Raw genomic sequence first — 18,440 nt, forward strand, 5'->3', positions numbered from 1 at the left:
AGGTTTTGAGCCTCTCTTGCCTACCACTTTTTTTGTGGTTGTGGGCAACATTGGTGTGTTTCCTTTGTGGGGAGTGTTTGTTATTGACCTCTTGTGGTTGTTGTGGGAGTGTGTCTCACTATTAGGGGTGTGTATTTGAGGAGGCTCTGGAGCCTCTCTGGCCTACCACTATTTTTGTGGTTGTGGGTGGACTTAGGTTTGTCTCCCTTGTGGGCGTTGGTTAGAGTTGACTGTTTTTGAGTCACTCGTGTCTACCACTTTTGTGTGGATGGTAGGTGAATGTCACTTCAGCTTTGGCGTTTCTGCTGAGCATTTTATTGTGTTTTGTACTCCCTTTCCTGCTTCTCTTACGGCACGGGTCTTTCTCCCGGGTTGAGTATGGGTTTTGCTGTGGTCTGTTGTCTTTTGCACCGTTGTTGTTTGGTTCCCTGGGTGCTCACATTAATTTTCGGCCTGGCCAGCTATGGTGTTTGTGGCTTCAGGGGTTGGTTGGTTGTGTGCGGTGTTGTTGTTTGCTGGTTTGTTTGTGTGTGAAAGGGGAGTGGATGTGTGTAGGTGTTGTCTTTCTGTTTGACAATTTGTTTCTTCTCCTTAGGTACGTGGGTGGGCATTGTTGTTTTACTGTTGCTTTGACTTATGTTGACATTCATGCAAACTGCTATTTTGTTTTCCTGTGCTTTCCTGCATTCTTGGATGTTAACTTGGAAGCCCATTGTACTGTGTTTTCGCTGCTTTTCGTTCTACGGGTTTGTCCTCAACCATTCTCATGTCTTTGCAATGTTACCTTTTCAGATTTACGTCCATGTTATTTTCTCTTGGATGTGCTTTTCACTTGTATCATTGGATTGTGTTTTGTTTCATATGAGGAAGGGAGAAGTGTTGTACCTGCTGCTCAGCCAGTGTGAATGTGGTATGGAATGTTGGTGTGGATGATGCTGTGGAATGTTGGGTGAGTGGAGATTGTCAGCTGGGAGAATGGGCTGAGCAGCAGAAAGGCTGCTCATGGTTGGGGCTCTGCTCAATATTTTAACTTGAAATAAACTTATCTAAAGATACTTCATGGAGTGGACCTACTTCTGATTACAACAGACTGATTGGCCATAAAGAGAAACTATCTTTAAATTAGAAAGGTGTAGTATTCCGACATTAGAATGGTGCTGGGAGTATTCTATGAATTTGGTGATGACAGTATTCGAATGTTTGTTATTGAAATGTTTTAACAGTTGAGCTGGCTTACGAATGCCGACACAATGTGGTTTATAGAAGCTCCATTTCTCTAATAAACATTTTATATACATATAACAAAACACGCTGTGTTTGCTTCTGTGTTGATTAACTAATCATTTGTTTTGGAGACGAGGTATTGGCGGGGATGCTAAAGAAACCACTGTGCTCTCTGCATGACAGGAGCCATCATCGTGAAGACGCAGCTGTTCAGATAACGGAAAATAACTTTAGGGGATTTTTTGTATTACTTGGCTCACCATCCGATGCAGTGTGTGCTCCGCTAGTGTTCCTTGTATGTCAAGGCCTACAGAGTCTCAGTACACGTCCGCATCGAACGTCAGGTCAGAACCATTTCTTTGTGGTCCACTAACTGTGAGACATGCAGCCAAGCTTCGTCAATTCTGTCACCCTGGTGGGGCCGCCATGTTTAATTGGAAGGAGCCATGGTGTAATTCCATTGCAACCGCTCCTCTTTAACTAAATATTACAGCCCTTTCGATATTTTTTAAACGCTTTTTACAGGAAGACAGTGATATATCAAGCATGTGAATACTGCAATACATCAGCCAATGACCCGCCCACTTTATTTCAACATGTCATTGATTTTAGTACTATTTCCAAACCATCAATGACATGCTCACTTTATTTGCTACTAGTTTCTGTTCAGTCCGTGACAGTTATTAATTTCACTAGATTTCTAAGAGATCAGTGACACACACACACACACTTTATTTAGTACTATTTCTGTGCAGCATTGTATATTATCAGTGATATGCACAATTCAAGTCAGCGTCTTTGTTTCTGATATTAACATCCCAGGGCAGCTTTCATCAGCCAGTAAAACATTGGAAGGAGCACACTACCAAAAATGTGTCAAATACCAGTTTTTGTCCTCCTGCTCGGAGGCACACTCCTTTCCTATATTCTGTTGTCCGAGATGCACACACTTAGACCACAGAACATTATTATATAAGTCCTGTCGGCAATCTACAGTGCATTAACAGCTTTATGCATAGTAGTGTTCCAAAAATCACTGATTGATCATTTAGTTAAGTTAGTTGCTTTTAAGTTGTGGAAGATTTTAAATGATGCAGTAGGTAAATCCACCTCCTCCATTCAAAGAATCTCCAGTGGAACCCCTATTAAATTGAAGAAATTGGTTTGGATGCATTTCAAACCTGTTTGGGTGCAATTGGGGCATCCAGATTCTGTCCTGAAAGAAATATTTATTATTACATTCCATTGGCTTTGAGGGTCACGCAATTTATTAACACTTACCTGAGGTTAAGAGAGGAGAATATGAGGTCGTCGATGAGTATATGGATGTCTTAAAAAAAACTGGAAATAAGATTTCATAATCAACCAAGCATAGTAGTGTTACGCCATACGTTTTTTTTGAGGAAGCATCTTATAGGTGAAAATGTTGATACATGTGTGTCTGCGCTAAGGAGACTGGTTGCTGAATGCAATTTTGAAAACTTTACAGACCAATTGGTTCATGACCAATTCATTAGTCATTGTTCAAACAAGACAATTCAACAAAAAATGTTGCGTTCGAGGCATGTGGGCTGCTGAATTCATATCTTAGCATAGATCGCCGCCTAGTGTTGGGTCCGGATGTTTGTACCTTGTTGTCTTGGAAGAGTGTTCGAAGTATCACGAGATAGTCGACTCCTCCCCTGGACTACAGTGCGCATGGGCATCTTCTCCATCCTCAGATTGTTTTTCTCCGCCATTGGGTTCGGATGCACTTAGACAATTCCAACTTCGTGATCGAAAGTTTCATAATTTCTAAGGCCAAAAACCTCATAATTTCGACTGTATTGTTTCCGCTCGGTATCCCTTCGACTCGACAACTCTTTCCCTCCATCTCTGGTAGTCGACGAGGGCCGTTGGGCCTTTTAGACACCACGTGGGCCTACCACCGATGGAAAGAACCCAGTTTAAAAGATGCCCACAATGTCGATCCAAGTTTCCACATAGCGACAAGCATACAGTATGCAACAAGTGCCTGTCTCCGGAGCACAACGAGGAAGATTGTCCAGCTTGTGCTCGGTTCCGGTCGAAGAAAACTATCCGGAACCGAAGAGCTGCCCGACAAGAGATGCAGCGACAGGCCCCTGAACCGCAAAAAAAATTTCGACGACAAACATGAACTTCCAGAGGCAGCGGACTCCGACCTAGAACTAGTTACCGTAGAAGACCAGTCGGACTCCGATGAAGACCTCCTACCGGGGCAAACCGTGAGTACTAAAGCCCCTACCCTGCCTCCACCTCCAGATAAGGCTCCGGTCAAAGCATCGGCAAAAGGCCTTAGCTGCGACCGAAACACAGCTTCAGAAGCCCCGCCTTTTCGCTCTGCTCCGAAGACCATTACCAAGCCTTCCGGTACCCCGGGACCGAGCAAGACCCTTTCCAAAAAGGCCATAGACTCAGACTGTTGCACAGCCTAAAACGGGCCACGACACTAGAAAAGTCGTCGATCTGAAAAACACCGGCCACCCAAAAAAGGTTGTTGATCCAAGGAAAACGGTCGACCCAAACAAGGGCGTCGATCCAAAAAAGACCGTTGACCCAAAAAAGGTCATCGAGCTGAAAAAAGGAATTGACCCGAAAAAGGTCGTCGATCCGAACACTGCCTCCGAACCGAAAAAGGCAGTTGAACCGAAGAAAGTCGACCCGAAAAAACACATCGAGCCGAAAAAAGCTGTCGACCCAAAAAAGACCGTCGAACATAAGAAGGTGGTCGAGTCCAACAAGGCAGTCTAGGCGAAAACAGCTGTCGAGCAGACAAGAGACGTCGAGCCGCAAAAAAGCTCAAGGTAAAAATAAAAAAAAAACAAGCGACCGATCCAAAAACATTGGCGCCGAAGCCACGGACAGTGGAAGAAGAACTTTTTCATCCTGATACAGTAAGCCCAGACCAAAATAGACTGCATATAGACCCTAATACAGGACATATAACAATCTACAATGAGAACAAGAGAAGACTGGACACTGAGGCTCCTTCTCCTGTTCCCCTAAGAAAAAGGACCTTTTACACCTCCTCTTTTCACTCCTGACATGCCTTATGTTCCATATTCTCCTACACCTTCACATTATGATGAGGAAGAGGACATGGGTGAAGACCCTCATCTGGACTTTATAGACCCTGATGATCAGGGAAACCAAGATCACACATGGGAAGATCAAAATGACCCTCATGACCCATATGATACACAACCCATACCAGATCCCTCCACATATCCCACTAAGCCATTCCCTACTGACGACACAGTTGCTTTTAACCAGCTACTTGACAGAGCAGCTCAGTATCATGGTGTAGCATGCACACTGACCCTATAGAGGAGGATTTCCTATTTAATAGAGTATTTAGAGTATACGCACGCTCCCTTTGCTAATGGGAGTACTAAAGGGAGTACTTAAGCACGCACCAGACATCTTTAAAGACCCAGCCAGAGCGCGTGTCCTCATTCCAAGAATTGAAAAGAAATATAAACCAGCCCCTACAGACCCCTCTTATATCAAGTCTCAGTTACCACTAGACTCTCTTGTTGCTTCTAACGCCAGAAAATGGGCGAATTCTCAAACAGGTGATCCCCCCTCCCCCCTCCTGACAAAGAGTCAAAAATCTTAGAAGCCTCAGAAAAGAGAGCGGCCTCTCAAGCAGCAAATACCTGGAGAATCGCCAATACACAAGCTCTTCTAGCACGCTATGACAGAGCACACTATGATGAACTGGAGGGATTATTACAACACCTACCAGAACCTTATAAGGCAAAAGCTAACGACCTAATTCAAGAAGGGAAATTCATCACTAACGCATCTATAAAATGCGCTCTTGATGCGGCCGATACAGCCGCTCGCTCTGTCAACACTAGTGTGTTGCTACACCGGCATGCCTGGCTCCGCATCTCAGGTTTTAAAAATGAAGTACAGTCTACCATACTTAATCAACCCATTAACCAGGATTTCTTATTCGGCCCAGCAGTTGATACCATCTTAGAAAAGATGAAGAAAGATTCTGACACCGCAAAGTCCATGGGTGCACTTCAATTCCAACAGTCTAGGGGCTCCTTTCGCCGCTCCTCCTTTCGAGGCTCAGGCAGAGGCAACACATCACAAACCTCTCATCATTTAAAACAAATACCCAAGGCACCTTTAATTAAGGCTCCAACAGAGGAAGCTATAGAGGAAATAATAACAAAGGCAGAGGATGTGGTAATAATAACACCAGAGCCTCAGCCACCAACAAACAGTGACTTGTTCACACTCCCTCCAGACCACTTAACACCAGTCGGAGGCAGAATAACACAATTCCTACCAGTCTTGAATGCCATTACCACAGACTAGTGGGTGAGACAAATTATCCAGTATGGTTACTGCCTGGAACTCACTTCTACTCCACCCAACATACCACCCAAACACCGTCCAATGTCAAAAGAACACATCACGCTGTTACAACAAGAGGTGCTGTCCATGCTATAAAAGGGAACCATAGAGCCAGTCCCTTTTCAACACCAGGGCACAGGGGTATACTCTATACTTCCTTATTCCCAAAAGAGACGGGTCCCTCAGACCAATATTGGACCTCAGACCTCTGAACCAATATATACTTTCGGAGCATTTCCACATGATCACTATACAACAAGTACTCCCGCTACTCCAGCAAGGCGACTTCCTTGCTACATTAGACCTCAAGGATGCATACACTCACATACCTATACATCCAGCTCACTGGAAATACCTCAGGTTCACAATAGAGGGTCACCACTACCAATTCAAAGTTCATCCCTTCGGGGTAACTACAGCACCAAGGGTTTTAACAAAATGCCTAGCAGTAGTAGCAGCACACCTCCGAAAGCAACACATCCATGGGTTTCCCTACCTGGACGATTGGCTCATAAAAGCCAACTCATACGTACAGTGTGCAAACCATACGTCTCAGACAATCCAGCTTTTGCACAGTCTAGGATTTTCCATAAATTACCCAAAATCACATCTGCAGCCCTCCCACATACAACAATATCTGGGAGCAACAATAGAAACCTCAGTGGCGAAGGCATATCCAAATCCAGCCAGTATATCCAACATACAGTCTCTCATTCAAAAATTTCAGCCACAACACTCTCTGCCAGCTCGAGTGTTCATGCAGCTTATAGGCATGATGGCCTCCTGCATATTCATTGTCCCTCATGCCCGACTTCAAATGTGTCCATTGCAGGAATGCCTAGCACAACAGTGGAACCAAGCACAAGGACAACTAAAAGACCTAGTGTTGGTAGACAGTCGCACTTACAACTCTCTGCAGTGGTGGAACCCACAAAACCTTTCCAAGGGGCGACTGTTCCAAGAGCCAGTTCCACAAGTAGTATTAACTGCGAACGCATCACTGACAGGTTGGGGAGCCCACCTCCTTCAATACACAGTCCAAGGTCTCTGGACAGTCAAACAAAAGACATTGCATATTAATCACTTAGTTACTAGCAGTATTTCTAGCAATGAAAGCCTTCCAGAAATACTTGTACAGCAAGGCTATGTTAATTCAGACAGACAACATGACAGTCATGTACTACATTCAAAAACGGGGAGGGACTCACTCTCCACAGCTGTCTCACCTAGCGCAGAGCATATGGAAGTGGACAATTCCAAAAAACATATTTCTCCAGGGCAGAACACCTCCCAGGAATAGACAATCAGATCGCAGATCTACTGAGCCGACACAGCCAACAAATACACGAATGGGAGATTCACACTCAAGTTCTCCAACCATTCTTCCAAAAATGGAGGCAACAGAAATAGATCTGTTTGCTACAAAAGAAAACTCAAAATGCCAGTCCTTTGCTGTCAGGTTCCCACACCTGTTGTCAAAGGGCAATGCGATATGGATGAACTGGTCAGGCAGATTTGCGTACGCCTTTCCGCCAACCCCACTGATTCCATTAGTGGCACGCAAACTAAAACAACAGTCACTCACAATGATCCTGGTTGCTCCCACATGGGCAAGACAGCCATGGTACACAACGCTCCTAGAACTATCAGTAGTCCCGCACTAAAGACTACGCCTGTCGCCACAATTGCTAACACAGAACCATGGCCAAATCAGGCACCCAGAACCCAATCAGATGAACCTAGCGATCTGGCTCCTGAGGTCTTAGAGTTCGGATACCTTAACTTGCCTCCAGACTGCATGAACATTATCAAAGAAGCAAGGCGCCCCACTACTAGAGCATGCTACGCAGCTAAATGGAAAAGATTTGTAATCTATTGCAATAACAACCAAATCAATCCATTAGATGCCTCCATCCAAAACATAATCTGTTACTTGCTACATCTTCAAAGATGTAATCTAGCATACTCATCCATAAGGCTACACCTTGCTGCTATAGCAGCATATCTTCAAAACAGGCAACACGTGTCCCTGTTCAGAATACCACCTATCAAAGCTTTTATGGAAGGACTTAAAAGAATTATCCCTCCAGAGCATTCGCCTTCGCCAGTCTGGAACTTAAACGTAGTACTAACCAGACTCATGGGGCCACCTTTCGAACCACTCCACTCATGTGAACTACAATTCTTATCATGGAAAGTGGCATTTTGAATTGCCATTACCTCCCTCAGACGAGTGAGTGAGCTACAGGCACTAACCATTCAGGAACCCTTCATGCAAATACACCAAAATAAAGTGGTTCTTTGTACTAACCCTAAATTCATGCCAAAAGTTATATATACTTTCCACATCAATCAGTCCATAGAATTGCCAGTTTTCTTTCAAAACCCGCAGTCGGTAGCTGAAAGAGCCCTACACACACTAGATGTCAAAAGAGCTCTGCTATATTACGTGGACAGAACTAAATCATTCAGAAAAACAAAGCAACTTTGTTACTTTTTCTCCACAACATAAGGGTAATCCCATTTCAAAGACAGGAATAGCCAGATGGATAGTTAAATGCATTCAAATATGCTATCAAAAGGCAAAGTGCACTTTAACAGTTCCCCCAAAAGCCCACTCAACGTGCAAAATGGGGGCATCCATGGCTTTCCTAGGAAATATTCCCTTAGAAGACATATGTAGGGCAGCTACATGGTCTACCATACACACCTTCACTAAACACTACTGTGTTGACGTGCAAGCTAAGCAACAAGCTGCAGTAGGCCAGGCTGTCCTTAAAACTCTTTTTCAAACCACTGCAGCTGGTACAGGCGACCACTGCTAGAGGAGAAACTGCTATACAGTCTATGTTAAGATATGAATTCTGCAGCCCACATGCCTCGAACGGAAAATGCTACTTACCAGTATGCATCTTTTCTTGGCATGTAGGGCTGCTGACATTCATATCGCCCACCCTCCTCCCCGGTGCCTGTCACAGCTGCAGGGTTACCTTCTTAACATACACTTACATGGCCATCTCTTACTTTTCTATACTCCATCTTTGCCACAATGGCGAAAAACAATCTGAGGATGGAGAAGATGCCCATGCGCACTGTAGTCCAGGGGAGGAGTCACCTATCTCGTGATACTTCGAAGACTCTTCCAAGACAACAAGGTGCAAACATCCGGACCCAACACTAGGCGGCGATCTATGCTAAGATATGAATGGCAGCAGCCCTACATGCCAAGAACAGATGCATACTGGTAAGTAGCATTTTCCCTTTAGGCAATCCAACATTGAATGTATCATTATGCATTGCAAAATTATTGAGATGTCTCAGATTTCAGTTAAAGAGTTGGAAGGTAAAAGTGACTTTGTAAAGGTTGTGAAATTTAAGGGCCACAGTATGGTTAGAAACAGTAGAATTACTAGAGAGCCTTTAAGATCGAAAAGAGTTTTTTCAACTAAACTAATTCATGCTTCAAGTATGGTAATCCTTCCCATCTTAAAGAGGAAAAAATATGCCCAGCTTTACATGTCACTTGAAGGATTTGTAATAAAATGGGGCACTTTCCTCGGGTGTGCCAGGGTAAAAAATAAAACCAAGAAAAGGGATTAACATGGTTAGTTAAGCAGCGCTCGAGGTTAACGGTACTAATTTTGAAAAACTAGAGAACGACTTGAAAGACATGGTTATAATAATTCCTGAGGAAGAAATTGCCACAGGTGATTTATCGGAGTGTGTTGATCCCTATATTGAGGTATTGGTTGGTGACCAAACACTTAAACTATTGATGGATTCAGGCGCCAGAATCACCATGATTACATAGGTACCTTTCCATCAAAAATGGCCTGGTAGAGGGTTGGAGTCAACAGATCGTGCTTCAAAGTCATATGAGAGCAGAATAATAGAATTTGCTGGATATTTCAAAGATATTTTAGTTTTCAGGGGAAGCTAAATATTTGAAAAAATATGTGTTGCAGTCAAGGGTTTATGCATTTTGGGCTGGTTGTACCAGGGTCTCTTCCACGTGGTTTTGAGGCCGGGAATGAGAGGCCCAATATCAGTTGTGTGCGAGGCTCCCATAGAAGAAGTTAAGGCACACTTTCCTGTAGTATTTCCTGGAAAAATGGGCACTGTCAAGGGTTTCCAACACAGGGTAAAGGTTAAAAAGGGATCTGTTCCTAAAAAGCATACATTTTGCAGTGCTCCATTTTCCATCAGAGAGAATTTATGTAAAGCATTTGAGAGGTTTATATGAAAGAGGTGTTATTGAACCCATCAAATCATTCCTTTGCTTATCCTTGTTGGCTGTTGCACGCAAAAGCAATGAGGATTTGACAATTTGTGTAGATCTACATAGCCTCAACAATGCTATATGGGTTAATTCTCATCCCCTTCTAGGAATTACTGATTTGCTTGCACTGATTTCTAGGGCAAAGTGGTTCATCAAACTGGACTTAGCTTCTGCATGCCATCAAGTTGTTTTGGAGCCAGAGTCCAGACATTATATTGTATTTGTTTCACCAATAGGCACATTCCAGTACTGTAGAATGCCATTTGGATTGGCTTCAGGCGCTTCAGTTTTCCAGAGGATCATGTACAAGTTGGTGAGGGGAATAAAGGGTGTGTCTGTTTTCCAAGGGGACGTTCTGATTTTTGCAGCCTCTGTAGAAGAGCATGACACCATTCCCAACCAAGTGTTGAGTATATTTCAAGAGAAAGGTGTTTTGCTAAAAAATGGTGAAGTGTGAGTTGCTGTTAATTAAAGTGGAGTATTTGGGTCATGTGGTATCAGGCAATCACATTGAACCAAGACCTGATCTAGTTGGCGCCATTATTAATGGTGTGGTGCCCAGTGACAAAACAAGCCTCAAGTCGTTCATGGGGTTGTGTGAATTTAATGCCCTTTTTATCCCTGACTATGCTTTTCACATAAAGCCACTGACTGGTATGTGAAAGGAAAAATGTGTCTTTTGTTTGGAATACTGATTGTGAAGAAGCTTTTGATTGCATATAAAACAGTTGGCAAGCTCTAGAGCTCTCAAACGTTTTGATCCTAAGTTGCCATGCAGTATGACTGGTAATGCCAGTAATCATGGTCTGGGGGCAGTTCTCACACAATGCAATGCTGGTGTAGAAACTACATTGGTTATGCATCTAGGGTGCTCAGGAATTTAGAAACACATTGCCCCACTGTTGAGAAAGAGCTGTTAGCTTGTTGGTGGGTCGTTCAAAAATTTGAACCATATGTGTGGGCAACAGAATTTACGGTTAAGACTGATCACAAACCTTTGGTGTCCTTATTGAGTGAAGACAAGATCAAAGCTCAAACTCTTCGCATTGGCAGATTGTCAACAACATTTTTACAGTTTCGTTTTAAGATTGTCCACATTCAAGGGGTGCAAAATGTGAGCGCAGATTTTTTTTTTCTAGGTCTTCAACAGAGCAACTGTATGAGGAGGATGTGGATGATGACGGGTGTGATGAAAGTTGTCTGATTGCAGCGCTAGATTTGGAAAAGATGTGTGCAGTCTCAGAATCAGAAGGGAGGTTGTTAGTTCTTGTAGATGAAAACAGCAAACTATTGATTATGTTACAAAGGGTTGGCCTGGGGAGAAGTCTGTTGAGCAGTCGTGTCAACCTTTATGTAAGGTATGTGATGAACTATCAGTGGAGGATGGGCTCTTGCTTAGGGCAGACAAATTGGTACCCCCTATTGGTTTGAGATATAAAATCATCAAGTTAGCACATAAGGAAACTTACGGTGCACTTTCACTAAGTGCCGCCTTTGGTAAATATTTTTATGGCCTTCTGTGAAGTAGATCACTTTGTGGGCAAACGTACCATCTGTGCAACTTCCGAAAATAATATTATCGTCCGGAACCCTTCTTTACAATTGATTGAGTGTCCATCTGATCATGTAAAAAATGGGGGATTGACCCAGTTGGTCCTTCTAATGCTTTATCGAGAGAACTGTTATGCATTTGTTTTAGTTGATTTTTACTCAAAGTGGCCTGAGGCGTAAGTTGTGTCAGAACCCAATGCCAAAGATGTGATTGAATTTGTGAAGAGCCTATTTTTTGTGAGTAGGTTTCCCGGAGTTCCTGGTATCAGACAATGGTGTTCAATTTGAAAAGTTTTTTGAGTACAGGAATTGTGAAATATTTGAGGCCATTACTGTACTATCCTCAATGCAATGGTCATGTCAAGCGCATGAGCCAAGTTCTGCTACAGTGTGTTCAGTGGTTATCACAAACAGGTATGTTGTGATGAATACTGTGCATTCCATGTTATAGTTCTAACGTAACATATCGCTGTGTTATACTTTAATATCCCCTTTTGAATCATTGAGGGGTAGAAAACCTGCTACTACCTGGATGGGAAGATGGATAAAATGTGGTGTTTCACTGGAGGAATGTGGTGTAGAAGTCAAGAAGAATGGGGCAGAGGCAAAAGCCAAGCAAAAATGTAATTATGACAGGCGAGTGTGTGAAGTAAATTTTGGAGTAGGTAAGTAGTTGGTGTCAAAAAAGGGATGTATGTTAAGAAAGGTGGAAGGAAGTACAGTGGTCCATTTGTTATTGACAAGGTGTGTGGTAATGCTGTCAGAGTCAATGGATGTAATTGGTGGAATGTGTGAAGTGTGGAAAGGATATAGATCAAGATTCCGATCAAAGTAACATATTGAGTCTACTGAAGCCAAGGATGTCACAGATCAAAGTGTTATCTTGCCCAGAAAAACAATGTTTTTAAACCAAAGTATATTAGTAGTTCCAGTTTTTTCAGCTTCCAGTATGGTAACAGAAGCGTTTGAAAAGGCAACAGTATCAGAATGTTGCCTCTTAGGTTTAGATAGGTTATAAAGGTAAAATGTATTCAGTTAATGTAAAAGTGTCCTAGGTGACATCTTTGTTATTTGATATGACAATTGTTATTGCCTCGTGTTTTATTATTGGGGCATTCATAGATAGACAGATTGTTACTGTTTATATATTTTTTTTTTAGCCCAGTGCAGTCTGTTGCAATATTGTTATTAGGTTGTTCATTTTTAACTTGTTTAGTTTTTTTGTTTGTAAGGGGAAACATAATGTAGTATTCCGACATTAGAATTGTGCTGGAAACATTCTATAAATGCGGTTATGTCTGTATTAGAATGTTATTGAAATGTTATTGAAATGTTTTAACAGTTGAGCTGGCTTACTTGCGGCATGATGATGTAGAGTAAAGCAGCTCTGTTTCTCTAATAAACCTTTAAATGCATTTAAAAAATGTGGTGTTTTTGCTTCTGTGAAGATAACCACATAGGGCTTAAGTCTTCTAGAACTATTGGGATGGCAGGAATGTCCAATGTCATATCAAATCAATTTAGTCACTGATGGGCCACAATAATGCTGTAAGCCTCCCTCCCTTTTGAAAGGTGCACTACCTTTTAGGGTTTGCAGAAAGGTATGTCTCTACAGAAGGAATCTGTACCAGAACATAGTGCCTCTGTGGATTTCATCACCGCTTTTGATAATGTGGATTGAGTTATATCAGTGTGCAAATTAGCACTATGGGTTCTCCTCAACCGCTTCCGGGAAGCTGATTGCTGTACATTAGGAAAGTTGGCCTGTAGTGAAATTGGTTAAGGGTAGTAGGACAACAGCTAAAGTGACCTGTGATTATTGACAAAACTGTATATGCAAAATAAACTGTGAACTTACAATGATTGCTTTAATGAGATATGCATGTTAAATGTTATGTATTTCATTTTAGATGGTACTTGGAAAAATTTGAAGACTATCCTAAGTCCAGAAAAATTCTGATCCCTTTTTTGTATTAACCAAAAATGTTCATCACTGGAACTTGAAGATTTCTCCAGGCCTACATTATTATATCCCGAATGTTGCAAATTTTTTATACGGTTTTTAAAAAACATTTGTTTACATTTATATTGAGTAAATCTAGTGTATATGAAACGTGTTCAGTTTCTTTACACATTGCTATATAAATGAGCCATGTTCAGTTTCTTTCCATTTTGAGATGTGTAAGTGGCCTTTTAAGTCACTGTCTTTTACTACTTAATGATGTTAGCGGTACTACAAGGTTAGAGCATATACTTTAGTCTGTAAATTACAGATCTAAAAGTTGTTTTAAATCATTTATAATCTGTTTTACTTTCTTTAATGTCTTCCATTTTACTATAAATATTTGAATTTGGAAATAAATACAATCTTACTTACTGCTTACATCTGTGCTGTTGTATTAGTTATTCTGTTGTTTTTACGTGTTCAAATGAACTTTAACTTAAAGAAATTGTGTGTAAAACGTTACATTTACTAGCTCATAAAGTGTATCCAAAAGAACACAAATCGCACCATCATGTGCATCTTTGCATTTGTCAGCTCAAGGGGACTCCTGCAGCTTACTAGACAAGGCATATATGAGAAAAATGCACAGCATTTGTGTCTTCTAATGTCAAAAACGTCACTGTTAATCTGGTTTAAAGAAAAATGTTTGGTGCACTATGGGTGTTGGTTCAGGCTCTAAGAAAGAATACTGAACACTCAAGACTGTCCATTGTGATATTGTGACTTGTGGTGGACCTTATTTCAATGTGTTATTATTCAAGATCGTGAGCAGTTTGTCTGCATCTTACCAAGAACTTTGAGAGGAATAGTACTAAAAACTTTGCCCTTTTTGGAGATTATTCTTTTATGTGTTATGTTTATGTCTGTTAATAACTTGATAGTATGCGGTGCTTTGTATTATGTGAGTGGTGTCCACCCTTTTTATCAGTCAATCAGAAATCAATTCCAAATTGCCACTATCTCTACATTCAGATATTATATTTGTTGTAAGTGGGTATTGTTAAAAACCCAGTTTGTTCTGATTCAGTTAGTATTTCTATTTCAATCAGCATGTTTAGTGACAAAATCCATGAAGCCTCTAACAGACCCAGAGAACTTTCTCAATTTGTACATGAACCACTACTTGAGACGACCACCACCCAAGGATCCCAGCTGTAATGATTTTGTCAGTTGCTGTATTCTGAAAATTAAGAAACTCAGAGATGAGACTGGTTGCATCCCTTCCGCTCTGGATTCTCAGAGCATCACTTTCTCCAGAAAATATCCTCGTGCATCTGGGACATTTAAACCTTAATATTCATAACTAAATCTTATTTTACTCCTTGATACTACCCATCTCTGTCTTGCTAAACACCCTGGAGATTCACACTTTTCTCTTTGGATTGAGATCAAAAATACCCATGTTAAGCAAGGCATCTGCCCACATACCAAGGTGTGCTGGTCAGGTCTGTCCCTGCCTAAAAATATAAATAACAATAATGCTGATCTTGATATCCCTGTAAACCATAGGCCTGTCTCTGACCTACTATTCTTGGCCAAGTTCATGAAGATGTTTGTCTTTTCAGAGAAATTCACTTCTCACAATCAGCTACTGGAACATTTCCAATCCATTCTAGGTCAAGGCTTAGCACCAAAATCTCCTTGCTCAGCGTCATCAAAGACCCCTTTAGGAGCCATTGGCTGACAGCATTGCTCTTCCTGGAGGAGAAATGTGCGAGGACCCCTCCAACACCAAAACCAACTACTGCAATGCCATGACCAACATGGCCAAATGGATGAGCGAGAACTGCCTCAAACTCCACTCCCCAAGACCGAAGTACTAATCTTTGGGAAGAACTCTTCCGCATGGGATCACAGCTGTTGGCCAGCAGAGCTCGGACTAACACCCACACGGACAGACCATGCAACCAATCTTGGCATCATCCTTGATAACCAACTGACCATGAAGCGACAAGTCAACACAGTAGCCTCCTCCTGCTTCCACACCCTTTGCATGCGCCGCATCAACACGATCAACACCAGAAAGGCCCTCATCACCAGCCAACTTGAATATGGCTACGCTATCTACAACAATACTTCCTCCCAGCAACTTAGAAGACTCCAGACCATACAGAACACTGCAGCCAGACTCACTCTGGACCTCCCCAAATGGACCCATATAATCCCCCACCTCAGAAACCTCCACTGTCTCTCCAACCATAAGAGATGCCAGTTCAAGATCCTTATGCATGCCTACTAAGCCCTACACTTTCAAGGATAGTCCTACATCAACCATCGACTGAACTTCCATCAGCCTGCAATACACCTGCACTCTGCCTAACTCGACCTCCCACCCCCCATCCGTCACAGCTACAGTACGAGCGGCTCCTTCTCCTACATCGCTCCCAAGACCTAGAACGACCTGCCCTTCCAGCTCAGAACAGCACCCTCCCTGTCAGACTTCAAAAAGAAACTCAAAACCTGGCTTTTTGACATATACATGCCACCCTCAGCGTCCAGATACCCCTAGGGGTGACAGTGCTGCACTATACAAAGGCTGATTGTATGATTAATAACCTTTTCCAGTTCCCCCCTACCCTACCTTACCCTCATTCCTCCCCTCTGAAGGTCTACTTGGCTGCTAACTTCCCCGATTGACATGCAATTTTGCTGTGATATGCACGGTTGGTGACACCGCTATGCAAACGTCTGATTAGCCAATGTCCCTGTTGTGTAACATTTGGCAGCTGTAACTGTTATGGTTTGTATCAAACGTTAAGTAAGATATATTTTAACAAAAAAAATCAAAAATCTGCCGAATCATTGAGGGTTGGGTTTTGACATGCTAGACGGTCTTCAGTTCCATTGACCATAATATTGTTGTACTCACTTGTGGACCTTCATGGGACACAACTTCATGTGTTTGTGTCTTATGATGCCCTGAGAGCTTTATCCCTGCCATTCAGTTTTTTTGCCTCCATGGCTGACCACCTGAGGGCATTTTGAGTAAACACAACATTTTTGGCAAATACGTTAATGTTGTGGCTGTAGCTCCGAAGTAAAGAGAATGTGACTGCACAATGTGACTGCACACCGCAATTATGTAAATGTAAACAGAATGTAATGAAAAATCGAGATAATCTTAGGCTTGTGTGCGTGCTACAGTTGCTGAGAGAGATCAGACCCCTATCAATCTCTATGTGCTAGAACAATTCAAAGAGGGCTGTGGATCACCACAACCTAAAAACGGAGCACAGCGTAAATAGACGACACTAATCGTCTCAGTTATTTACACATAAAATTAATGCTCTTGACTCAGAGGCTCAAAGGCACATACATTTAATCACACCTTTGTTCATATCATGTTTGTGACAACTTCATATAAAACATGATTCATTGTTATATATCAAACAAAGTATAGTATTTTACTGTGTTTTTACAGTATAAAGCTTCTTCACAAATCATAGAGTAATATCCAGTGTCAATAATTAACTAATATACAATGTCAAAAATTCAAATACAGATCCCAATGCATTTCGGGTTCAGAAAACGAACCCTTCTTCAGGGGATGTATCAAATGCTCATAAAGAAAAGGCAATGTCCAAGTGTTCTGTCCACTATACATGTATTTACATTAATGTCAATGCCAATATAGAATTTGCACTCTAAGAAATCAAAATAGAAAGGGAAAAAAAAAATCAGAAACGTGCATATTTTGATGTAAACGTGAGTGGTCTAAAACCAAAGCTTTCAATCGTTCTTCGGCCAAGTTCTCTGCTATTACTCTTACTTTGTGTAAAGAAATACCCAGAGCGCTTGCTTGTCTAAAGTAGTAACTAAATTGTAACAAACTGCAGTCGTGGCCTTTAACCGTCTTACCAATCAATGAAGTCAGATTGGAGTGCAGGAGTATGCAGAACGAAGAGATATGCCCAATCAAACCAATTGCTGAATGTTGTTCATCCCAACGCATGAGTCAATCAACAATAGAGCCTCCCTTAGTGTGTGAGCTGTAACGAGTGGGAATTTTTAAAGGCTTGGTTATACTATTCTGAATACCCAGGAAGTTCCCTATCTGATCCACAGCCCTCTTTGAATTGTATCTCAGAAGTGACAGCCAGTATGGTACCATTATTTTCAGTTTTTCTCACATTGGTAACTTTAAAGCCCATAGGAATGCTAAAAAGACAGTTTCTCCACCTCACCCCATACAATTAGAAAGAACTCCCTCATAAAGTGATAGATAATTTCAAAGAACTAAGCATTCTCCTGAAGACTGCAACATCCGCTAAATCACTTGACCTCACTCTTGAAAAATCCATTAACGTTGACTTGCTTGTTAGGAAGAGCTGAGATTCTTGGATCAGGAACCTTAACCTTTCTCTGGCAGGATCCCCGTAATAAAGAATAAAACTGGAAGATCTGGCGCTAATCTGGAGCTAATCTGCTTGAATAAAAAATTGCTAAAACCGCTAAATCGTTGAAAAAACAAAAGATTTAGAGAACCGATCTTGAAGATCCAATCTCAGGTTCGTGGGCATTTCAGAATTGTGATCTGGATCTATAATGGAAGTGTATGCCACACAACTGATCACCAAAATAGTATTGGTTAGAACAAGGTGGGGGAAAAAGGAGATATGACAATAGCCCATGCCAACCAAGTTCCGGTTCAGAGAATTAGAAAAGGTAGTCCAATTTGGCCAGTAATTGCCTAAGGCTAAGGATTTAAGGATTAAAAAGGACATTTTGTCGAGAGCAAGGAGGGCCAGATCAGTAAACGCTCCTTCTGGCTTCGCAGGAGACGCTGCGCCGTTGTTGCAGGGGGTCCGTGGCTACCGGCACTTGGACATCAAGCCCCAGATGCCAGCGGGGCATTGTGTGGAGCCTCAGCCCCTCCCTCCTGCCCACCAAGCACTGAAGAACTGCTTGCGCCTCCTGCTTCGCGGGAGACGCTGCGCCGTTGTTGCAGGGGGTCCGTGGTTACCGGCACTTGGACATCAAGCCCCA

The 18,440-nt window shown here is 42.1% G+C and overlaps 1 protein-coding gene across 1 annotated transcript in view; it reads left to right on the forward strand.

Moving 5' to 3' along the window:
- SRD5A1 (steroid 5 alpha-reductase 1) overlaps window positions 1–13,832 on the forward strand; it is a 232,672-nt gene extending 218,840 nt beyond the window's left edge. The window contains exon 5 of the mRNA XM_078687632.1: window positions 13,360–13,832. Within this exon, the coding sequence (XP_078543758.1) occupies window positions 13,360–13,426 (67 nt within the window). The 3' untranslated portion in view covers window positions 13,427–13,832. The remainder of the gene's footprint in view (window positions 1–13,359) is intronic.
- The last annotated feature ends 4,608 nt before the right edge of the window (window positions 13,833–18,440 follow it).

This window comes from Lissotriton helveticus, chromosome 4_1 (genome assembly GCF_964261635.1).
Source record: "Lissotriton helveticus chromosome 4_1, aLisHel1.1, whole genome shotgun sequence".
Classification (NCBI taxonomy): Eukaryota; Metazoa; Chordata; class Amphibia; order Caudata; family Salamandridae; genus Lissotriton; species Lissotriton helveticus.